Raw genomic sequence first — 23,089 nt, 5'->3', positions numbered from 1 at the left:
TTGTTGTAGTTCTCGCGTCCAAACCATGTAACTCCAAATCCCATGATGCAATGCTGTGAATGTAGAACGATAGAACGAGAGCTGACGTCAGCGCGAGAATTGCAGTCAGCGCGAGAGAGCAGGACAGGGCGGTTCGGTTCTGATCAGTTTTACAGATTAATTCTCCCGTTTCACCTCAAAACCGCCTGGAACCATGTCCGGAGACGAGGTATGTTTATAAACTCTCCATAACCTGGTTATAACCCGTTCCCACAGCCCGGAGCCCGCGGTACAGGGCCCTTTTGTTCGGCACAGCAGGGCCTGTTAGCCGGCGAGGCTAGCGCTGCTCCACATGCGCTGCTAAAGCTAATCAGCTAAAGCTAATATTCTCCTGTAACGAAGATGCTCTCAGTTTTATCGTTTTAACCCGCTTTAAATCCGGTTTCTCCCTGGATTTTGTGTGGTGGAGGTCATTACTGTGTGACCGGTTACTGCGTGGCTTTAGTGTACCGCGTGACTTTGCAGAAATTCAGTTTCTGTGTTGGATTAAATGCGTGTAATTTAAGGGTTAATTTAGTAATTTCTATATTTCAGATAAAACAGCTGGTGTTCTGTAAAACCGTGCTACCTTAGTGTAGGTTTATCTGTAAAAATACAAATCATTAGAACATGCTGGCAGTAGAAGTGTGGGTATGATATTTGAATAACCTAAATTGCTGTAACGTTATCAGGATAAAGTTAAGGCAATACACATGATTAAAAACATTTAAATATTATATACACGGTTGTAAATTTAGATTATTGTGAGTCCAGATTGTACAATGCGCCCGGGGAAAAAACTTGTCAGGAAAAAGTAGAGGTGGGTAACCCAGATCCAGAAAGAAAAAATCCATCCCAGTGTTTTATACCCGCTGGGTGAGCTGAGCTGCAGCAGAGCTGCACTGGCAGTGGGTACAAAACCCTGGGATGGATTTGTACTCTATGGACTTGGGTTCCTCACCTCTAGGGGAAAAATACATTAAAACAGTGAAAATGAGTTTTGCGCATAACAGAACACCGGGCGGTATCTCTCAGCCTGACCCGAGAACAGGAGTTTATAAAGCTGAAGAATCTTCGCTCTGTTCTCTCCGGCTAAAACTGCAGAAGCGCTTAATTAACTAGTTAATGTGCTGCTTTTTAAACCTGCTTTCTATGGGTAAATATTATCAATTTATTTAGATGGCTGTTTAAGATAGTTAACTACTTAAGTTTCTACTAAAGTTAAAACTCTGGTTACTGTTCTCTCTCAATTAGTGTTTGGCGACTATTAGAGTGATTTAATCCTTACTGTGTGAAGTATTGTACATATTTTTGTACTCTCTACAGTGTTTGGGTTAGTTAATGATAATGGTGTTCTCTGCTTTTTCCTCATTAAACAAATTCGCTTTACATATTCTAAATATATGATATTTAATCTGAAAAAGATAAACGAAGTAGACTTGAACATTTAAACCTCAGTATTCTTTAAGTGAGGCTAGGGCAGAGTCAGTATTAATTAAACACATTTTACATTTCTTACCGTTATTGTCTGTAACTTTTCATCTCATTTTTAAACATTGCACAGATGATTTTCGACCCCACGATGACCAAGAAGAAGAAAAAGAAGAAGAAGCCTTTCATGTTGGAGGAGGAAGGTGGAGAAGGTGAAGATGGAGTGCAGCCTGAAGCGAAGGAGCCTGAAGTGGATGCAGGAGAAGAGAAAGACTTTGATTTAGATGAAGATGAGGGGAGGAAGAAAGGTAAAAAGCAGAAAAGTATCCTGGGCTTGCATGGCATTAGCTAGAGCTTACACAATGAAGTGTAATTCCCATGTGTTCTGTGTGATATCGGAGTGTTGAAAATTAGTTCAAGAATAGTACTGCTGTTATTGAGATCATAATAAATATTGATACCAAAATATTGTCTATTTATCCTAAAAGAAAAAAAAATCTACATTTCTTCATGTTTCAGTGGTCAAAAAAGTCAATTTTAAGATTTAAATGTTGTGATCCTTGAGGAAATGGACGCTAAAGAAGGAAAGACAGTTTGAGCAGATAAATGGGATGAAAATGGTCTGTTTTGCCATAGAAACCTGTAAGGATGGGGAAGCTGTACTGAACACTGCAACCAACCATAGAGGCGCTACACCTGTGGTGGCTTTACTTTTCAGAGACCATGTGTTTATCTTTATACAGTAATTTTTTTTTACTGTTGTATTAAACAGTTGGTGCCAGTGTGAGGGATTTGATTGTATAGGAGCCTGATGTGAAATTTTGTGTTTGCAGATGAATTTTGTTCAGAAAATAATAAGAGTTCTTTGGAGTGAAAGTAGAAATTAGGTTTTATTATATTTTTATATGTATAATTATATTAAAAACATTGGAGAACTTAACTTTGCATTTTTTGTTTGCATGGTCCTGAAGAACCAACAGATGACCTGGATGATCTAAACTTCTTCAACCAGAAGAAAAAGAAAAAGAAGCCCAAAAAAGATAAGCTTTTTGACAATGAGCTGGATGAAGGAATGAAGGTCAGATATTTTTGTTTGCTTTATTGTTTTGTGTATGAAGTTGTAGTTTTTCAAAATTAAAAAAAATCTCATAATTGCTGTGTAGTTGTACATATAGTTACAATCAATTATTTGTCTCACACAGCAAATAAGAATCATGAGTAAAATGTACAAACTTTCAGCTATTTGGCAAACATTGCCAAAACTAATGTATTTTTCTGAACTGCCATAAAGTGCCTCTCCTAATGACTACTGCAGTCTCAGGGTTATTCCACCCCTTTTCCTGGTACCATTTTACTGGAATGTGTTTTAGCAAACGTCACTGTAGGTGGACACCACCTTTTGACAGCATTTCTGAGTTCCGATATGCAACTGCTGATCCTGATACGATTCTAAAACCTGGACTAATATAAGCTGTCCGTCCACCCCAGGGCACTTTGGCTTTACACACAGTACAAGAAACTGTTGCTTTTTAAGATTTACTTAAAGCAGCAGCTAATGCTGTTTTGTTATTCAGTAACTGAAGCTACAGGTTCATAGTAAGATGTGGAATGGAAGTTTGGATTGGTGATGTGTGTCAGTTATGGCCTACTTGTGAGTCGATAAGTGGATTGGCTTTGTCTGTCTAATATTCGATATTTGAAAGAGGTCACTGCTGGACCCGATGGGTTCAGTCCCGCCCCGAGTCTTAGCCCAATCGAGATGTGCAGTAGCCTCCAATTCTCTAATTATTATATTCTTATGTGCAGCCATATTTAAATTTAGAATTCAAGCTAGAGTTACACTGATACCGGTATCAGCGTTGGTATTCTGGACACTCTGCATCGGCCTCGGCCACGCAGAGCAGTTACTGATGCACACCAGCAACTTCAGGCGATGCCTGACTGAAGCAGCAGCAAATTCTCAGTGTGGAATCAGTTCTCACTGGAAACGCTGCAGTAAACCTGCCTGTGGAAAATTCTGTAACACCAGTATTTCGAGGGACGGTCAGACAGAAACGAGCCTTTTAAAACAAAACCGTGCCAAAGAACACGCCGTCTTTATCCAGGCTAACAATTCAGCATCAGTCCTTAGGATTTCATACGCTGAAGAGTACGCTCCTAAAACCAGGAGAAACTGGTTGAATTTGTTTCGCTGTATGACCAGCCCTGGTGAGTCCTTGGTAACATGCGTTTTTGATATTAAGATTCAACTGTTTTTTTTTTGTTTTTTTTTTCTCCTTTTCAGAGTGTGATTTTATTATTCCGTTTCTAGACAAATTGGCTGATCCATAGGCCTGAACAGTTCAGTTTTGTTTAATCACTCCACATTACAGCATCTCAACAATTATGAGGCTCTGCTTGTATGTTTTTAAGTGTATTTGATATTTTCTGGTGCTGTTGGGTCGTTATAGAGGCAGACAGCTTTAGTCTTGTTTCATGCTGTGAAATATCAGTCAGCAAACTGATGCTTTGATCAATTGAATAAGGAAGAAAATACCACCTTCTTTTTCAATATGACTTTTTTCCAACTTCATAAGGAGCTGAAGATTGAAGCGGAGCCGCCTGAGACACTAGAAGATGATGATTTAATGTTGCCAGCAAAAAAGAAGAAGTCCAAGAAGATTAAAGATTTCCAAGATGATACAGATATTCTGTGCAGAGACGACGGTAGGTACTGACGATTTGCCACCTTCAAATGAACAATAACAGTAAGTGTGCAGAGACACACAGATCAGCTTTAGGTAGGGTTCACTGATTATGTAATTGTGGCACACTGTTTATCTAGAGACTCGTGTAAGATTTGGCCATACGATTTTAATATCAGAAAATCAACATGTATCTGATATTTGTTCCTCCAGTGAGAACCATCAATTTCTGATTTGTGATTTAACATAGGAAATTGAAAAAACATTGCTGGACCCCTAATCTCCAACAGAACAGTAAAATGAAGATGTATGTAGTACTGTTTCCTAGAGGAAACATTATTAGAGTAAATTCTGAGCCTGAAGCACATACGCTTGCAGCAGCACACATTAGACTGGGGAAGAAATCATCTGTGTTCACAGGCATTAATCTCTCTGAGACTTAAGAAACAAACCAATCAAGTGCAGAATGTGTTTATTAGCATAGTGTTCCATTTGATAAGCAGATGACCCACTACACCAGAATTTATTTTAACTAAGATAAAATGAAAAATGGATTTAATACCTGAATCAGCAGAGATTAACAGGATGTTGGTCACTCTTGGCAGATTCTGAAGTGACTCGCCTGAACTCCTGAATATATTCGAGTAATTAGAGCTAAAAGGGGAAAGTTGAGAAGAATCTTTTCTGATACTTCAGCAGTTTCTGGCTGATTTAAAAATACTTTCTGTGACTGGGGTTAAAGTCCTGCAACACTGAATGTGTAAAACACTGGAAAACACCTGTCACTGCAGAAGAATTAAAAATTCCAGTTTGGACAGGTGTCTGCCACCACTAAAATGTCTCATACCTTTTATGAAATGAACATATAAAATTATAGCAACCCTGACAGTTTTGTAAATACAAGTAGTTTACTAATTATTACTGTTTTATCCAATCATCTCAACACAGGGTTTAAAACGATTAAAACAAATAATTCTAATGTATAGAATTTTGAACACGGCCTATCTATACAAGCAGAACTTTTAAAAGCCGTACATTTTCCAAATTTGAGATTGATTTACAGCATGAGACCGAGTTCAGAGCTCTCTGCTTTGTGATTCGACTTGCGGCCTCCTTACTGGCATTCAGCTCAAGTACGTTTGTAGGTTGGCTAGTTGCAAATTCTGGTTGATTTTGGTTGTTTTAAAAGTGCTGTAAAAACATTTTCAAAGTTCTGCTTTCTGTAAAAGAAAAACTTAAATATTAAAGAATAATTTTTTATTCAGATTTATACCCGCTTTAGTGTTCACACTGACGTGTATTTTGATCAGGGTGTTAAACTGAAGTGTGACGGTGTCTCTTCTCAGGTCTGGAGGATGACGACAGTAAAAACATGGATGAGATCACGTTCAGCTCACAGACGGGACCGGCCTGGGCCGGGACTGAGAGAGATTACACGTACGATGAGGTAAATGTGATCACATGATAACACACTTCTCCTTCTGCTGCCTTTTTTTGACATTTAACCACAACAAACAAAACAATCAAAATTCCCTTTTTTCTTCCTCTTTGTTCCTTAAGTATCTTTCTTCTCTCTCTTTTCTTTAGTCTCTGTGTGTTTAGAAAAATATTCTCTCTGTTTTTGTTGCAGCTTCTGAGCAGAGTCTTTAACATCATGCGAGAGAAGAATCCAGACATGGTTGCTGGTGAGAAGAGGAAGTTTGTGATGAAACCTCCTCAGGTGGTCAGAGTTGGAACAAAGAAGACCTCCTTCGTTAATTTTACAGACATCTGCAAATTGTAAGTATCGGTGAATATTATAATGCTCTCTTTATTTAAAAAAACTACAGTTAAATATTAGCTCTTTAAAAATGTTTTATTAGAACATCAATGTTTATTGTAAGATCTGAGAACTCAAAGTGCAGATAAATAAATAATTTAACCCTGAATAAAGCTCCATTCTCTCAATACCTACAGTGCCTAGAAAAACTCCACGTTACACCCACAAACCTGATACAGGGTTTTCAAAAATGTAAATAAATACAGTTCTGAAAAAAGGAGCATGCATTTGAGTTCAGCCCCCCTGACGTGACCGCTTCCCTTTCTCTAATTTCATCATTAAGTTCTTATAAAACATACTTTCTCTGCACTGTTTTATTTGTTAACTGGAACCATATTAGTCATTTTAAAATTTTCATGCCTCATATTGAATATTGATATGAAAAGATTATATTACGGTTGTCTTACTTAGCAATAGAATATTTGTAATTGATTTTGTAATCGATTTGTAATCAGCATGTGCTCTGTAACATTACCTTTATTTTTTTTTATGGATTGAGGCTGTGATGATGAGATGCTATTTTTAGGTTGTTTTAATCTCTTAATGTGATGATCACAGATTGCCTGATTTAATATGCGTCAAACCCATTCGCTCTGCAGCATCTTCAGTTCAGACTCCTGAATCCTGCTTACGACCGTTTCATTATTTTATTGTATTTTATTACTTCTGTTCAGTTTTAAGTGATTTGTGACCATTATGGGTTTCTAAATGTAAGTCTTGTTCTGATAGGTTGCATCGACAGCCGAAACATCTGTTGGCCTTTTTGTTGGCTGAATTGGGCACATGGTGAGCATTTAATTAAAGGGTTTCTAACATTTATATTAGAATATTTATCAGGGCTTGGGTTAGGATCAGTTAATGTTTACTGAATTCTGTGACACAGCTGATGAGAGCTGATCTTAGATCAGTACTTTTACTCTGAGACTGGGATAAATGAGTCCCAATGTTAGTTTTATTTTTTCCAAAAAAATAAACTGAGTCAAAAGTCTTAGTTAAGGTGTAAGAATGAAACTTATTATAATGTATGTAGTCATTAATATTCTACAGGTGTATGATAATAATAATAATAATAATAATCCTTTTTTCCTCAGTGGTTCCATAGATGGAAATAATCAGCTTGTTATTAAAGGAAGGTTCCAGCAAAAACAGATAGAGAACGTCTTACGAAGATACATCAGTGAGTATTGATTTAAATTAGATTTAATGATCTTTACTGTTGTTTTTTATCATTAAAATAAAGTAAAGAATTTAATCAAAAACGTAATTATTTTCCCGCCCCTTTTCCAGAGGAGTATGTGACGTGCCACACGTGTCGGTCCCCCGAGACCATCCTGCAGAAGGACACTCGGCTGTACTTCCTGCAGTGCGAGACGTGCCATTCCCGCTGCTCCGTGGCCAGCATCAAAACCGGCTTCCAGGCCGTCACCGGAAAACGAGCGCAGCTTCGTGCCAAAGCCAACTGATACCGACCCGCAACACGACGCCGTGTTTCATGGCCAAACTAACAGATCTGTTCACACACTGCAGTATTTTAACCACAGGTCAGATGTCTCTGTACCGTCCTGTGGACGCCATGTTCTGCATGTTATTGGGTTTTTCTTGCTTTTACACGGCAGACACATGAGGAGCTGGTTAATTGGGTAATGATCTGAACCAAGGGACTGGAATATTGAAAACATGGTGATGTGTGATGTGTTTCCAGACCTGGGATTGGGATTATTGGGAAGATTTGTGTGCATGGATTTGTGGAGTCTGGCCATGAAGCACTGGATTTACAGCTGTGCGAGATGGGATCCCAAGGCATGGACATTTTTATGAACTGTTGGATTTGTTACTGCTGCCTTGCCTACACAGAAAAAAAAAATAAAATCAGTAAAATGCATGCCAGATGTGTGATGTGTTGAATTTCAATAGAAAACTTTTTTTTTTTTTTTTAACAAAATGAACAAAAATTGAAAACATATTTTTGGCAGTTAATCTTTTTAAAAAACATAAAGAAAATATGCATATCCAGTCTGCAGTGATCTTACTGAGAAGATCTAGGTCAAATTGAATGAATATTTATTTTGTAGTATACATAATACATTATACAGTATACATACATAAATGGCATATATTTGTCATTAAGTTTTTTCTGATTCTTTTAGGCTTGCTGTTACAGTTGCATGCAAATATTTGGGAGTCGTTTGTTAACGTCTCTTATTGTAAATAAGCAAATTCTATACTTTTAGGGGAATTAAAACTGAGGGTTCGGACCGTTATTAGATTAGAAAAGACCTGGATGATTAAGATCAGAAAGCCGGAGTGTAGTTTTAGGGTAAACTAAAGCTCTGCTAGGCTAAAGTTAGTGGCACCATGTTGGTTTTGGATGAGTCGTTTCTGAAATGTTTTTTCAGAGACGATGTTCTGCTGTACCGTCCACCACACTGCTGCTCACAGTCTGATCACTGTAGAGAGATTATCTAATTTATGTTTTTTCCTCTAGTAACTTTGTTTTGCAAAATAACTAACTTACCGGAGTAATTTAGTGTTATATTATTATTGTTATATCCAGTGTTATATTGTCCTTATATCAACCACCAGCTGCTACCTGCGCCTAAAAGAACTCTAGACGTCTACGCAACATTAAATGTACGTTTTTAAATATTTTGTTCTGCATCTCGTACTCTTGGAGTCTTCAGGTAGAGCTGAAACTGGTCTGAATATTATTTGGGGTTTAAATGTTTGATCTCCACACAAACACTTCACGAGAAGAAGTGATCTAATATCCACCCTGTCTACACTGATCTTCCTGAGCTCTGACCTCTCAGCTCTCTAAAGAGCTCATTTATCAGGTGTGTGATTATCGTAATTACAACACGTTATCAGAACCTGGACTAAACTCGGGGAAACGTGAGGAATCTGTTCATAACAACACGTTCACCAATCCAGGCCCTTAAATTAGATAATCAATCATGTTAATATCCACTGTTACCATGTTTCTGTTTAAGATCAAACACTCGGCATAACTTTACACGTCCCAGTTCAAAACAGAACATAAAAAAAATGCTACTTTTTTATTTTACATTTATTTTATATATTTATATTCATTTATAAAAGCCCCTTAGCTTTAGAATTCCTACCTGTTTTTCCTTCTTCGTCTTCTAAAGGTTTGCCAACATTTATACTAAGTAATTATTTATCTATTATTTATTTATACTCTACGACTTTAAGTTGGTATTTTACATCAGTGTTATATTGGCATTTAACATTTGGAAGATGTTTTTTTTTTGGAAGATGTTAGATTTAGTTTACTTCTACATTTTAGTTGCTATTTTACTGTAGTATATAACCTGTATTCAGATCAGGAGTTCGGATTATTTTATAATTACAGACACAGTGAGAATAATATCACACTAAACTTCAAATCTATAAAGTTCAAATGATAAAGCCTGAAAATTCAGATGTGCCAGATTTCCACCACTAATCAAACACACCAGTTTATAACACTGAAATAATCCTGCAGTAAATATTCCAGGAACAGCTCCTCTAATGGATCAGGATATTTTTCTGCTTACGTCTCTCTTTCTAAAAACGGCGTTTTAATCCAATCCAGATCCTCTGAGGCCTGGAATATCTGCGTATAGTTCGGGTACTAGAGAATATCTGTGATTGGTTTGTGAGGAGATCCTACAGCCGTATTTCAAATATTTAATAAAGATTTATTTTTAGATTCAGCACAAAAACAAATAGGAAAATATGGGCTGAAAACTGCAGATATTTTCAGTTGTTGTTAATGGCCATAGTTAAATGGTTACATCATATTAGAAACAGAAAACAGAAGAAAATGAAGACTTTTCTCTCAACACCAGTTAATAAAAGAACAAATTGTTCACGTTCAGGTCATGAGACTTTATACACTAAACATCTGGAAATACTTATTCTTACGAGGGCCGTGTACTTTCTGTCAATAGTTTTTTCCATTTTGACATGAAAAAATTCAATACGCAAAACATTCTGATATCTGTTGAAGTTAAAAAAACAGCTGGATATTGGAGTGATTCAAGGTCCATGTATTTAACTGCCAAATGATTTCCGTTTATAATAAGTGACCATTTTTTTTTATTTTATTTTGCACTTTAAGCATTAGAATTAATTTTAAAGCCACCCTGCTAAGTAAAAGTTCTGTAATTAATGATTAAAAATAAAGCGAGGTGCTTCATATATCAGAACCGCACGATAAATCTACTGTTAAGGGTTGTACCTTTAATTAATATCAATATTTTATAATATCAAATGAAAATATAGAAATAGTGTTGCTTACTGTTTATTTATATAATTTATTATGGTGGTCTGTTGCTCATCAGTAAATTTCTGTCATCTTCCTCAGTCTTTCTCTTCAATTAAATGTTTATAAACACATTATAAGATACACATTTTACTGTATAAGTACAAAACATTAAGCTACAGGTTACTGTATTTCTATAGATCTACAGAAACCATATGATTCCTGTTTTTCTAAAGCCCTGAAAAACTGAGGCTCAGATTCGTCTGGATTCACTGCCAAGCTTCACTCATCGTTAGGCTGTGATTGATTGCTTGGTTTTTACGTATATGAATGAAAATATTGGCTCGTCTTTGCTTTCCTCTTCCTCGTGTCCTGCTTAGCCTCCTCTCACTCTTCCTCATCCTCTTCCTCTGAGCTGTTCTGAGCTGACAGATGACACTAAGATTAAACCACTGCTGCTCTACATCTGGCATAAAAAGGCCCTGAACATCACCATGAAAACATCATCCCAACTGTTAAGCATGGTGGAGGGAGCATCATGATTAAGGCCTGTTTACTGCATGAGGACCTGCTCAGCTTACGGTCATTAAATCACTGATCCTACAGGATAATGGTAGAGTCTCTGTACGTCAGCTGAAGTTGGGTGATGTATCAGGAAAATGACCCAAAACACCAGATCAAGTCCACAACAGAACAGCTTAAGAAAAAGATCTCGGATCTTATGGACGGAGTTAAAGAGAGACGTACACTTGAGACGTTTGAGGAATAAGGCGGAGCTTAAGCAGTTCTGCAGGAAGAGCTAAAAATTCCTCCTGAACGATGTGAAGATCTGATCCACAGCTACAGGAAGTGCCAGGTTGAGTTTAAAGCTGCTGTTGATTCCATGTGTGCAGATCCTGTAAAGTGTTCGGTTGCTGTCACTCTCCTGATTAATGCCCCCTCTAAAACACCTTTAATGTTTTAGTAAGTATTTCTCAGATTTTTGCTGATAATAACCTTGTTTTATTTTGGATATTTACAAAGCATTTGATTCCATAAAACATTACTGAAGCAGTCAGAAGAATGTGTGTATAGCAGTATATGAATAGCCCTAGATATAGTTTAAGCTTTTAAATGAAATCTAAAATCTAAAAGCAGAAAAAAATTATTCAGCTAGAAGATGACAGACCACCATTCCTATAATAACGCTTTATATATGCTCTAATCTTCATTTAAACATTTACAAATGAAATTCAACCTATAAACTAGTGTTAGGTACAAGAAATAGCTGACATTCCTATCAAATAAAAATAAACATATTTAAGAAAAGTTATTTCTAAGAACCAAGAATAACAAAGTTCAGTAGAATCTGAGCAGCTGGTTGTAAACATTTGTGCCCTAGTCTTTAAAATATGGACAAATTAATATACAGGAGAAAATCTTTACATGTAAAATACATATGAATCTACTTTCTTTAATCTAATTGGAAACTTCATACCTGCACATATTTATTAGATTTTTTTTAAAAGTATGGGGCTTAAAAAGTTGTTACTACTGATTAATAGATATCTGTTGATTTTATGGCCTATCTAATAAAAACATACCATTTTATAATGTGTTTAATTTCAGTCATTAAAAATTCAATTGATCATTTAAAAAACAAGCGAAAGTGCAGACTCTATTCTCCTTCTACATAAAAGGTCTAAAAGTGAGGAACTGATTAGAAGTTCTCATGGGTCTCAAAGAGACAGATGGATTTAAAACACATCTGATGTACATCAGTCGCTTCCTTATTTGACCAGATGGAAATCTTGCTGGATATCTATATTTCTTAGGAGTGAGACAGTCCTGCAGATTCTGAGAGTTTTGTTTCAGGGAAAATATCACCTGACACATAATCAAAAGTCATGTGGGTATGTCACTAAAACCTCAAAAGAGGCCAAACAGAACCCAATATAAATAGTTTGGAATCCCCACAAATTCTCTCACCTCATTTTTTAATGTTTTTACGTGATAAACGTTGAGACGTAGTATGCAGTGAATTAACTGAGAAAAATATACGGTTATGGCCGAAAGTGTTGGCACCCGTAATTTTTTTTCATAAAATGAAGCATTTTCCCAGAACACTATTGCAATTAGACGTGTTTATTCTCTTTGTGTGTTTTGGAACAACACAAAAAAAAAATTAATTTCACACAAAACTGGACAAAGTTCTTGGCACCTTTTTAAAATTGTGGGTAAATAACTTTTTTCAAGCATGTGATTCTAGTTTAATCTCACCTGTGTAAATTAACAGGTGTAGGCGATATAAAAATCACAGCTAAAATCAGAGAAAAAGAGGAGAAATTGACTCTTTGCATTGTGTCTCTGTGTTCCACACTAAACATAGAGAACAGGAACAGGAGAAAAAAACATCTGAAGACTTCAGAACCAAAACTGTGGACAAATATAAAATCTCCTATAACATCTCCTAAGATCTTGATGTTCCTTTGTTCCTTAGTCAAGAAGTTTACACCCCTCGGCACTGTAGCTAATCCTACTGGAACAACATCTTTTGAGAGATGAGATTAAGATGTTCAGAGATGTTTTGCTGGATGCCCTGACTGTGTGCAAGGCATCATGAAAAAATAGTTCACGCGTCTTCCAGCAGGACAATGACCCCAAACATACTTCAAAAAAAAAAACCCACAGATGGATTGAAACAAAAAGCTGGAAAGTTTGAAGTGATCAGCACTGAGTCCAGATCTAAATCCCACCTAACTCCTGTGGAGAGATGTTAAAATTGCTGTTGGGAGAAGAAACGCTTCAGATATTAGAGACCTGGAGCAGATTACAGAAGAAAAGTGGTCCAGAATTCCAGCTGAGAGGTGGAAGAAGCTTGTTTATGGTTATAGGAAACGACCGATTTGTTGTTTTTTTTTTTTAGAAAGGATGTGTGCAACCAAATATTATGTTGAGGGGCAAGTAACGTTGTCTTGTCCATTTTTGTTTTGCATGAAATTATATCAGTTATATAAAAAATTCTATAGCTTCTTAGTCTTTTTGTGTTTTTCCAAAACTAACTAAATAAACATGTGTCTAACAAAACATGTTTAACTGCAATCATTTTCTGGAAAAATGTCAAGGGTGCCAGCACTTTCAGCCGTGACTTTTCTCTTTTTCAAAGAAGGAAATGTCTGCCATCGAGACGAAAACCAGATCGCCCAGCTGCCTTCCTCCACCTCCGCTCTGTTCCCCGTGGTCCTTTCTGACCGGTCAATCTGTTTCAAGATGGCTTGGAAGTGCTGAAATGATTCGGTATCTGAGCTGTAAATTACGGACCGGAGTTGTGGCTCCGCTTCTCCAGCTGTAAGTCAAAGATCGGAGATCACAGGAGAGAGATCAATAAACACGTCTGCCAGTCATCTGGATTCGATTTTCACAACATCTGCAAACATGGACGTCCAGCTGAGCCTCACAGCGAGGTTTCTACAGCCACTGAAGTTGGGCCACGGCCAGCTGAACATCAGCGGAGCCAGAGTTTCTTTAAGAGGTCATGAGAGGAACCGAGAGGAGCCGAGAGAGGGGCCGAGAGAGGGGCGAGAGGAGCCGAGAGAGGATCCGAGAGAGGAGCCGAGAGGAGCCGAGAGAGGGGCCGAGAGAGGGGCCGAGAGAGGGGCCGAGAGAGGAGCCGAGACAGGAGCCGAGAGAGGAGCCGAGAGAGGAGCCGAGAGAGGAGCCGAGAAAAGCCGAGAGAAGCCGAGAGAGGAGCCGAGAGAGGAGCCGAGAGAGGGGCCGAGAGAGGGGCCGAGAGAGGAGCCGAGAGAGGAGCCGAGAGGAGCAGAGAGAGGGGCCGAGAGAGGAGCCGAGAGAGGAGCCGAGAGAGGAGCCGAGAGGAGCCGAGAGAGGGGCCGAGAGAGGAGCCGAGAGGGGCCGAGAGAGGGGCCGAGAGAGGAGCCGAGAGGGGCCGAGAGAGGGGCCGAGAGAGGAGCCGAGAGAGAAGCCGAGAGAGGAGCCGAGAGAGGAGCCGAGAGGAGGCGAGAGAGAAGCCGAGAGAGGAGCCGAGAGGAGCCGAGAGGAGCCGAGAGAGGGGCCGAGAGAGGGGCCGAGAGAGGGGCCGAGAGAGGAGCCGAGAGGGGCCGAGAGAGGGGCCGAGAGAGGGGCCGAGAGAGGGGCCGAGAGAGGAGCCGAGAGGAGCCGAGAGAGGAGCCGAGAGGGGCCGAGAGAGGAGCCGAGACAGGAGCCGAGAGAGGAGGCGAGAGAGGAGCCGAGAGAGGAGCCGAGAGAGGAGGCGAGAGAGGAGCCGAGAGAGGAGCCGAGAAAAGCCGAGAGAAGCCGAGAGAGGGGCCGAGAGAGGGGCCGAGAGAGGGGCCGAGAGAGGAGCCGAGAGGAGCCGAGAGAGGAGCCGAGAGGGGCCGAGAGAGGAGCCGAGAGAGGAGCCGAGAGAGGGGCCGAGAGAGGAGCCGAGAGAGGGGCCGAGAGAGGAGCCGAGAGAGGGGCCGAGAGAGGAGCCGAGAGAGGGGCTAAGAAGAGCTGAAAGGAGCCGAGAGGAGCCAAGAAACTTGAAATTCAAATAAATCCAAACAAATAAGTGATTAATTGGACTTGATCTGATTTATTAGAGTTTTCTCAGCAGATCCACAGTAAGAGCTTTACTTTCTCAAAGTTTCTGTAACCAAACCCTGAAGAAAAGAATGAGAAACCCTGCAGAATCACAGCTTAATCAGAATCCTACCGTAGATGTGATGTTTAATGATGTTTAGTGTAGTTAAGATGATGATGTTCTGTGATGTAAATCAGTAAAAGAGTTTAACTGCAGCTTCTCTTCACTGATCACTTTAATTTAGACAGAGTTTTAAAGTGTTAAGGAGGTAAAGCTGATCTGCTGCATAATGCTACTGCTTTATTCAGATAGAAATACAAATTATCTCATAATGCATAAAAAGACTGATGTAAGGAATCGGAGGAAGAAGGTTTAACAGGTTCCAGAACTGTGTTTGGGTGGAAGGATCTTCTTCTCTGTTGAAATGTCCTTCAGCTGAACTGTTATATTTCTGGGCAGACCTTTTCCCACCAGTCCGTCTTTAAACTGAAACAAAATCAAAAGCTGTAATAAACAGTAATAAACAAGTAATAAATATAAATCAAGTATTTCTTATAGCAGTAACTCAGACCTAATAACAGATTATCTATAAAATAACGTTATTAATATGACTGTAACTCACCTGACTCACAAATATATCTCTGTTGGGCAATTGCGTAACATCATTAGCAGAGGAAAGTCTCATCCTGAGTCCAGCAAGATGCTCTTTAGAAAAACATTGTTATACATTATTTGTATGCATTTCATAAACTACCATGATAAATAAAAAAGTAAGGCTGAAAAATCAGAACAAAAGTTAAACTTACTAATAGGAGCTGGAAAGTTTACTGCTGGTTTTGCTGTAGAAATATCTTTCAATCAAAACAATGAAAAAACATATGAAATAAATGATTATTTAGTATTTTACTGTTTTAAGAATAAAAGTGTGTGTCTGCTGGAGAGATACCCTCTTACCCGTGTAATAATCTATAATCTATTGTTTAAATACAAAGATTTATAAAACTAATTTATTCAGTTGTCAAAAATATTTTCAGTGGAACAAAAGTAATATTTTGTATAATTTTATAACTTTATTTAATTTTTTTGTATCTGAAAGATACAGAATAATGTTACTTGAAAGAGTAATATTACTATTATATTTTTGTCTTATTCAGCGCTACATTGATGAAGTGTCACTGATATTCCAAACGTCTGGATTGGGAATAACAGGACCTTTCTCCCAGTTCCAATCACTTTAGCCTCAGAGTGATTCTAAATAACGTGTTAATTTACGGCCTATTGATTTAAAGTTAAAACAATCCGGTTTCTCACTGAGCCTGAAGCTGTAGTTCAGAACTGGGCCTGAAATCTGCTGGAGTCGTTACTTAAAGATTCTGTAAAACGATCTTTCTATAAATCTGTTTACAGAGTCTGAAATCATTACCTGCGCAGTACGTTAAATAGCAGGACGACGGACTGACGAACTCATAGACGTAATAAACACCGGGACACGCTTTCACTCGGATCGGGGTGGATTTGAAGTGGCAGCAGTCGGAGTTCCAGTTTCCACAGACCTCGCGAGTGACGATTCCATCCAGCAGCTCCGGGTGAATCCCGCTGAGCCACAGTGGAGCATCAGTACCGCATAAATTAATACCGACACACGACTCCGGCATCCGGACGTCCTGACCCAGAAGCATGAGGCGGTACCACCCGGACCACTTCACTGACTGATCACACATTCGGGTCAAAGAACTGGAGACGTTGGTGGATCTCCACGGATCATCCAGCACAGTGTAGTTATAACACGGGTCAGAAATCACAAAACCTAACGAGTAAAACAGAATTACATTACAAACAAACAATAAATATAATTAATTATAATGAATAAACATCCCCTGTGATCAATATTCCCGATTTGGAATTTGGACTCTTGGGCTGCGCTAATCTTGACTGAGACTCAAATACAGTAGAGAGTGACTCTGGTAAAGATGTGGTTTTGAAGGAAGGATCTCAGTAAACTTTTCTGCATTAATGAAGTTTACTGACTGACTGATGGTTGTAGATGGTGGAACATTTGAGGAAATGTTGGGCTTCTGATTCCTAGTTTTGCACTGTAAATGATGGGATATTAGGACTAAGTGATCCTTAGCTATTTTCCAGTGCAGCTGTTTTTATTATTTACTTTTTCTTCCAGCCTTTTGTTGCCCCATACCAACTTTTTAAAAATGTGGTGCTAACATCAAATTCTAAAGATAATGCTTTCATGAAATGGTAAAGTGTCTCACTTATAACATATGATGTGTTTTCTATGATCTATTGTAAATAAAACATTTGACACAGTGTGCTGGACTGAAAACAAAAACTTACTCAGTGAAATCATTGAGATGATGGTTATTAGCAGAGCAGGGGAGAGAAGTGATGTCATACTGTCTGACTGGACAAGAAATCTACAAAAGATTAAAAAGGTCAGCTAACAGATATTAGATTCACATTTAAACCTTCATTATCCACCATTACACTATGGAAACGTATTATTCAGAATAGTTGAGTTGTTAATCTGTATCTGTTTCATTTGATGGTGAAAACCTTGGAGAAAAAATCCAGAACCATAGAGACAAAAACCAACCAAGACAAAAAACGTTCCTGTAATCCCGAGCTCAAACACAAAATAGCAATAACAGGAAGCAACGACACAGCTATAAAACAGATCTGATTAGAGATAGGTGAATGTGATCAGTATTCTGGCGATGATCTTGTAGTTACTGGACGTGTTGGTTGTGGTCATGTAGTGGTAGATTATAGTCGTTGTTGCTGAAGTGTGACATCCCTAATCCCTGACCAAACCTCATATCTTCTCCTGAAGTCCTAAAGCCTATAGAACTGAAGCTGGAGAGAAAGGGCGTGTTGTGTTGGGTTAAGTGTGGTTGGGTCAGGTTAAGTTTGGGTTGGGTTAGGTTAGGTGGGGTTGGATTGAGGTAAGGTTGAGGTTGGGTTGGGTTAGGTCGGGTTGGGTTGGGTTAGTTTGGTTTGTGTTGGGTTAGGTCGGGTTGTGTTGGGTTAAGTGGGGTTGGGTCAGGTTGAGTTGGGTTGGGTTAGGTTAGGTGGTGTTGGATTGAGGTAAGGTTGAGGTTAGGTTAGGTCAGGTTGTGTTGGGTTAGGTGGGGGTGAGTTGAGGTTGGGTTAAGGTTGGGTCGGGTTGGGTTGGGTTGAATTGGGGTTGGGTTGGGTTGAGGTTGGATTAGGTTAGGTCGGGTTGGGTTAGGTTAGAAGGGGTTGGGTTAGGTCAGGTTGGGTTAGGTGGGGTTGGGTCAGGTTGGGTTGGGTTAGGTTAGGACGGGTTAGGTCAGGTCGGGTTGGGTCAGGTTGGGTTGGGTTAGGTTGGGTCAGGTTGGGTTAGGTTGGTTGGGTTGGGTTAGGTTGGGTGGGGTTGGGTCAGGTTGGGTTGGGTTGGGTCAGGTTGGGTTACGTTGGGTGGGGTTGGGTCAGGTTGGGTTGGGTTGGTTGGGTTGGGTTAGGTTGGGTGGGGTTGGGTCAGGTTGGTTTGATTTGGGTTGGGTCAGGTTGGGTGAGGTTGGGTGGGGTTGGGTTAGGTTGGGTTAGGTTGGGTGGGGTTGGGTCAGGTTGGGTGGGGTTAGGTTGGGTTGGGTTGGGTTAGGTGGGGTTGGGTTGGGTTAGGTGGGGTTGGGTTGGGTTAGGTGGGGTTGGGTTGGGTCAGGTTGGTTTGGTTTGGGTTGGGTCAGGTTGGGTGGGGTTGGGTCAGGTTGGGTTAGGTTGGGTGGGGTTGGGTCAGGTTGGGTTAGGTTGGGTTAGGTGGGGTTGGGTCAGGTTGGTTTGGTTTGGGTTGGGTCAGGTTGGGTTAGGTGGGGTTGGGTCAGGTTGGTTTGGTTTGGGTTGGGTCAGGTTGGGTTAGGTTGGGTCGGGTTGGGTTAGGTTGGGTTGGGTTGGGTTAGGTTAAATTATTGCTGGACATTAAGGACAAATAAGGAAAAAATTTTAAACATTTTTAAATAGATTTTTAATATAAACAACTATTGAGAAAAAATTATGAATTAAATGTAAAATTTGATGAGATTGAAGTTGATTTATTTGCTCTGCAGTAAGACAACATTTGAATCTGTCAGGATTTGCTTAAGTCTGAAATTTGACTGGGAAATTTTTTTACGCTTCTGTAATTCCAGTCAAGCATTTTGGTTTAAGAACCCATGAAACCAATAAGAAGCCATTACTGGAGGACAGTAATCCAGAGTTAATCAGTCTAAAAATCTATAGGACCCACTTTTTATTGTGTTATAAATACACAGTTTTACATGATGTAAAACATATAATACATATTTTCTCCCAGACCCACCCTGGAGCATCTAAACCCATCCAGCTCTCATGAGCTCCAGAACAACCTTCTGCCTCACAAAAACCTCCAGCATCTCAAACTCAACTTTTTAATTAGTAAAATAAAGATTAAATATTTTGTATTTTGTGCAGAAATGCTGATGAAAACCCAGTAAAGCTCTTTTACAGAAAGTGGAAGAAGAAAGATAAGTCTTACGGTTCTGTAGAGATGAGTTACAGCTCTGTCGTCAGTCTGAGACTCTGAGATTCTGAAGTTCAGACACTTTCAGACTGTGGGATTGGTCTCCTCTGAGCTGTTTGTGTTTTTCTGTCCAATAGAGCAGCTTTATGCAAACAGCAGCTGCTCATTATTCAAAGGTGTGCTTTTAGGATTGATATAATTTACTGCAGTTTATTTTAAAATATTTTTTTCCCAAATTGCAGGTTATGAAGCTCAATGTTTTGAAGTTCTCTATTCCTAGAAGCACATTGTATTAAATCTTATTAAATCGTATTAAAGGTTCAGATCTTCCTGGTTCTTATACAGACTTGTGTAGAGATTTTGCTGATTTATATCAGGTGTAGCTCCTTTACTGATAAAGCTCTAATTGTTTGAGATTTTCATATTATAATTAATAAGTATTCTTATTCTTAGTAAAGTATTCTTAATATGCTTAGTAATAATAACAGCTATAATTATTTTCAGATACGGGGGACTGTAGAGAGATTTAGATATAGGTAACATACTCAGGTGAATAGTGTTTGTTAAACGTTACACACGTCTTCTCTCGCTCTGTTATCAGACAGAATTCCACTGCAGTTTAAGGTGAAATTTTCGATTAAGGATTATTATTATGCACTGAATATTAACTGGATTTGTCCAAGAGCAAGTAATCAGATTCACACAGTGATTTAGATTTCCTAATACAGCTGTGAATTAATTTCTAATGCAGTGAGAATTTTCCCATCTGTCTAAGATTCCAGTCTTTATTTCTGCCTTAAGAAAGGAGATTTTGTATGTAATGCTAAAAACACACCTTCTGATTTACAACATATAAACTCCTGTACTGGTTTACAGATCTTACAAGCTTTATACCAGTTACTCAAACCAGTAACACCAATAAGGCTGAACAGCAGAGTGGAGACTACTAGTAATAGTGAGCTACTTTAACAACAACTCATCACATCAAAACCTAATCAACAGATACTAAAAGTCATAACTCAACATATCAACAGATCACTATACCATGATCACTACACCATGATCCCTAGCACATGTCCCCAGAGGCAGAGTGAATCACAGGTGTGATTTATGTAAATGCTCGGTACACTTGTTTGTGCGGATTTGTGTAGATGTATATGTGAATTTGAATAAACAAAAACTCTCAGCAGCTGCTCGCATCACTCAGGTACCGAGAGAGTAGAACAGAGACGCTGGATCTTACGGTGGCCCTGAAGTGCAAAACAAATTAACATGTCAGAAAACAAAATTACAAAAACTAAAACACATTTACAAAACTTAAAACAAATTTACAAGACGCAAAACACTTTTACAAATACTGAAACACTTTTACAAACACTGAAACACTTTTACCAGCACTAAAACACTTTTACAAACGCTGAAACACTTTTACAAATACTGAAACACTTTTACAAATGCTAAAACACTTTTACAAATACTGAAACACTTTTACAAACGCTGAAACACTTTTACAAATACTGAAACACTTTTACAAACGCTGAAACACTTTTACAAACGCTGAAACACTTTTACAAACGCTGAAACACTTTTACAAACTGCGATTTCTGACGGAAAGGGAGGGTCTAACACACAGGAAGTGCTTGATGCGGACCCTCCTTGTCAGTCAAGCTGCGTTACGATGAGAGAGTTGAGTTATGAACACCAAACTATGTTTTGTGGCACGTATTTTAGCAGCAGCAGTAAATACTTAAACTATCCCTGTCCTGTTGCTACCCCCGCCGCGGGGTTCACCTAATACCCCGGGGGTTCAGCTAATGCCACGCGGCCATCAGCCACTACCCCCGCCGCGGGGTTCACCTAATGCCCGGCGGCCATCAGCCACTGCCCCGCGGTTATCAGCCACTGCCCCCGCCGCGGGGTTCACCTAATACCCCGGGGGTTCAGCCACTGCCCCTCGGTTATCAGTCACTGCCCCCGCCGCGGGGTTCAGCTAATGCCCGGCGGCCATCAGCCACTGCGCCGCGGTTATCAGCCACTGCCCCCGCCGCGGGGTTCTCCTAATACCCCGGGGGTTCAGCCACTGCCCCGCGGTTATCAGCCACTGCCCCCGCCGCGGGGTTCAGCTAATGCCCGGCGGCCATCAGCCACTGCCCCGCGGGGTTCAGGTAATACAGTACAGGAGTGGCTGAACCCCGCGGGGCAGTGGCTGAACTCCGTGGGGCATTAGCTGAACCCCGCGGCGGGGGCAGTGGCTGATGGCCGCGTGGCATTAGCTGAACCCCCGGGGTATTAGGTGAACCCCGCGGCGGGGGCAGTGGCTGATGGCCGCGTGGCATTAGCTGAACCCCCGGGGTATTAGGTGAACCCCGCGGCGGGGGCAGTGGCTGATGGCCGCGTGGCATTAGCTGAACCCCCGGGGTATTAGGTGAACCCCGCGGCGGGGGTAGCAACAGGACAGGGATAGTTTAAGTATTTACTGCTGCTGCTAAAATACGTGCCACAAAACATAGTTTAGTGTCCATAACTCCACTCTCTCATCGTAACGCAGCTTGACTGACAAGGAGGGTCCGCATCAAGCACTTCCTGTGTGTTAGACCCTCCCTTTCCGTCAGAAATCGCAGTTTGTAAAAGTGTTTCAGCGTTTGTAAAAGTGTTTCAGCGTTTGTAAAAGTGTTTCAGCGTTTGTAAAAGTGTTTTAGCGTTTGTAAAAGTGTTTCAGCGTTTGTAAAAGTGTTTCAGCGTTTGTAAAAGTGTTTCAGCGTTTGTAAAAGTGTTTCAGCGTTTGTAAAAGTGTTTTAGCGTTTGTAAAAGTGTTTCAGTGTTTGTAAAAGTGTTTCAGTGTTTGTAAAAGTGTTTCAGTATTTGTAAAAGTGTTTTGCGTCTTGTAAATTTGTTTTAAGTTTTGTAAATGTGTTTTAGTTTTTGTAATTTTGTTTTCTGACATGTTAATTTGTTTTGCACTTCAGGGCCACCGTAGGATCTGCATTACTGAGCCTGAAATATAGAAAATTATTAACAGTGTAAATATCATTCAACCTGTTTTATCCAGCTACATAACATACACAATCTGCCATAACCTTAAACAGTAATTGATCTACAGATCTACAGTAACTGATCTACAGATCTACAGTAACTGATCTACAGTAACTGATCTACAGATTTACAGTAACTGATCTACAGATCTACAGTAACTGATCTACAGTAACTGATCTACAGTAACTGATCTACAGATTTACAGTAACTGATCTACAGTAACTGATCTACAGTAACTGATCTACAGATCTACAGTAACTGATCTACAGTAACTGATCTACAGTAACTGATCTACAGATCTACAGTAACTGATCTACAGTAACTGATCTACAGATTTACAGTAACGGATCTACAGTAAATGCTCTACAGATCTACAGTAACTGATCTACAGTAACTGATCTACAGATCTACAGTAACTGATCTACAGTAACAGATCTACAGTAACTGATCTACATATCTACAGTAACTAATCTACAGTAACTGATCTACAGTAACTGATCTACATATCTACAGTAACAGATCTACAGTAACTGATCTACAGATCTACAGTAACTGATCTACAGTAACTGATCTACAGTAACTGATCTACAGTAACTGATCTACATATCTACAGTAACAGATCTACAGTAACTGATCTACAGATCTACAGTAACTGATCTACAGTAAATGCTCTACAGATCTACAGTAACTGATCTACAGTAACTGATCTACAGTAACTGATCTACAGATCTACAGTAACTAATCTACAGATCTACAGTAACTGATC

General features: G+C 39.6%; 3 protein-coding genes across 4 annotated transcripts; 2 read left to right on the top strand and 1 right to left on the bottom strand.

Annotated features, from left to right (window-relative positions):
• Positions 1–61: 61 nt before the first annotated feature.
• On the top strand, positions 62–7,834 carry eif2s2 (eukaryotic translation initiation factor 2, subunit 2 beta). Its single transcript, XM_007258503.4, has 9 exons — positions 62–208; positions 1,583–1,757; positions 2,421–2,527; positions 4,026–4,155; positions 5,480–5,580; positions 5,764–5,912; positions 6,682–6,738; positions 7,044–7,129; positions 7,240–7,834. The coding sequence occupies exons 1-9, from the start codon at positions 194–196 to the stop codon at positions 7,413–7,415; spliced, it is 996 nt and encodes a 331-aa protein (XP_007258565.2). The 5' UTR covers positions 62–193; the 3' UTR covers positions 7,416–7,834.
• Positions 7,835–12,832: 4,998 nt separating this feature from the next.
• Positions 12,833–14,772, top strand: LOC125802276 (octapeptide-repeat protein T2-like). Its single transcript, XM_049479794.1, has one exon. The coding sequence runs from the start codon at positions 13,734–13,736 to the stop codon at positions 14,712–14,714; it is 981 nt and encodes a 326-aa protein (XP_049335751.1). The 5' UTR covers positions 12,833–13,733; the 3' UTR covers positions 14,715–14,772.
• Positions 14,773–20,524, bottom strand: LOC103029974 (pancreatic secretory granule membrane major glycoprotein GP2-like). Of its 2 annotated transcripts, XM_022675285.2 has the most exons (6): positions 19,306–20,524; positions 17,130–17,209; positions 16,204–16,587; positions 15,587–15,631; positions 15,403–15,485; positions 14,773–15,266 (listed from the first exon to the last, which is right to left on the bottom strand). In XM_022675285.2, exons 2-6 carry the CDS (start codon positions 17,185–17,187, stop codon positions 15,153–15,155), a joined length of 684 nt encoding a protein of 227 aa, XP_022531006.2. In that variant the 5' UTR covers positions 17,188–17,209; positions 19,306–20,524; the 3' UTR covers positions 14,773–15,152. The 2 variants fall into 2 exon arrangements, with proteins under 2 accessions (XP_022531006.2, XP_049335752.1); XM_049479795.1 differs by lacking the exon at positions 19,306–20,524 and having other exon boundaries at positions 17,130–18,050.
• Positions 20,525–23,089: the final 2,565 nt, after the last annotated feature.

Source organism: Astyanax mexicanus, chromosome 5 (genome assembly GCF_023375975.1).
Source record: "Astyanax mexicanus isolate ESR-SI-001 chromosome 5, AstMex3_surface, whole genome shotgun sequence".
NCBI classification, from domain to species: Eukaryota; Metazoa; Chordata; class Actinopteri; order Characiformes; family Acestrorhamphidae; genus Astyanax; species Astyanax mexicanus.
Note: the sequence above shows the minus strand (reverse complement) of the source record. Positions and strands in the feature narration are given on the sequence as shown.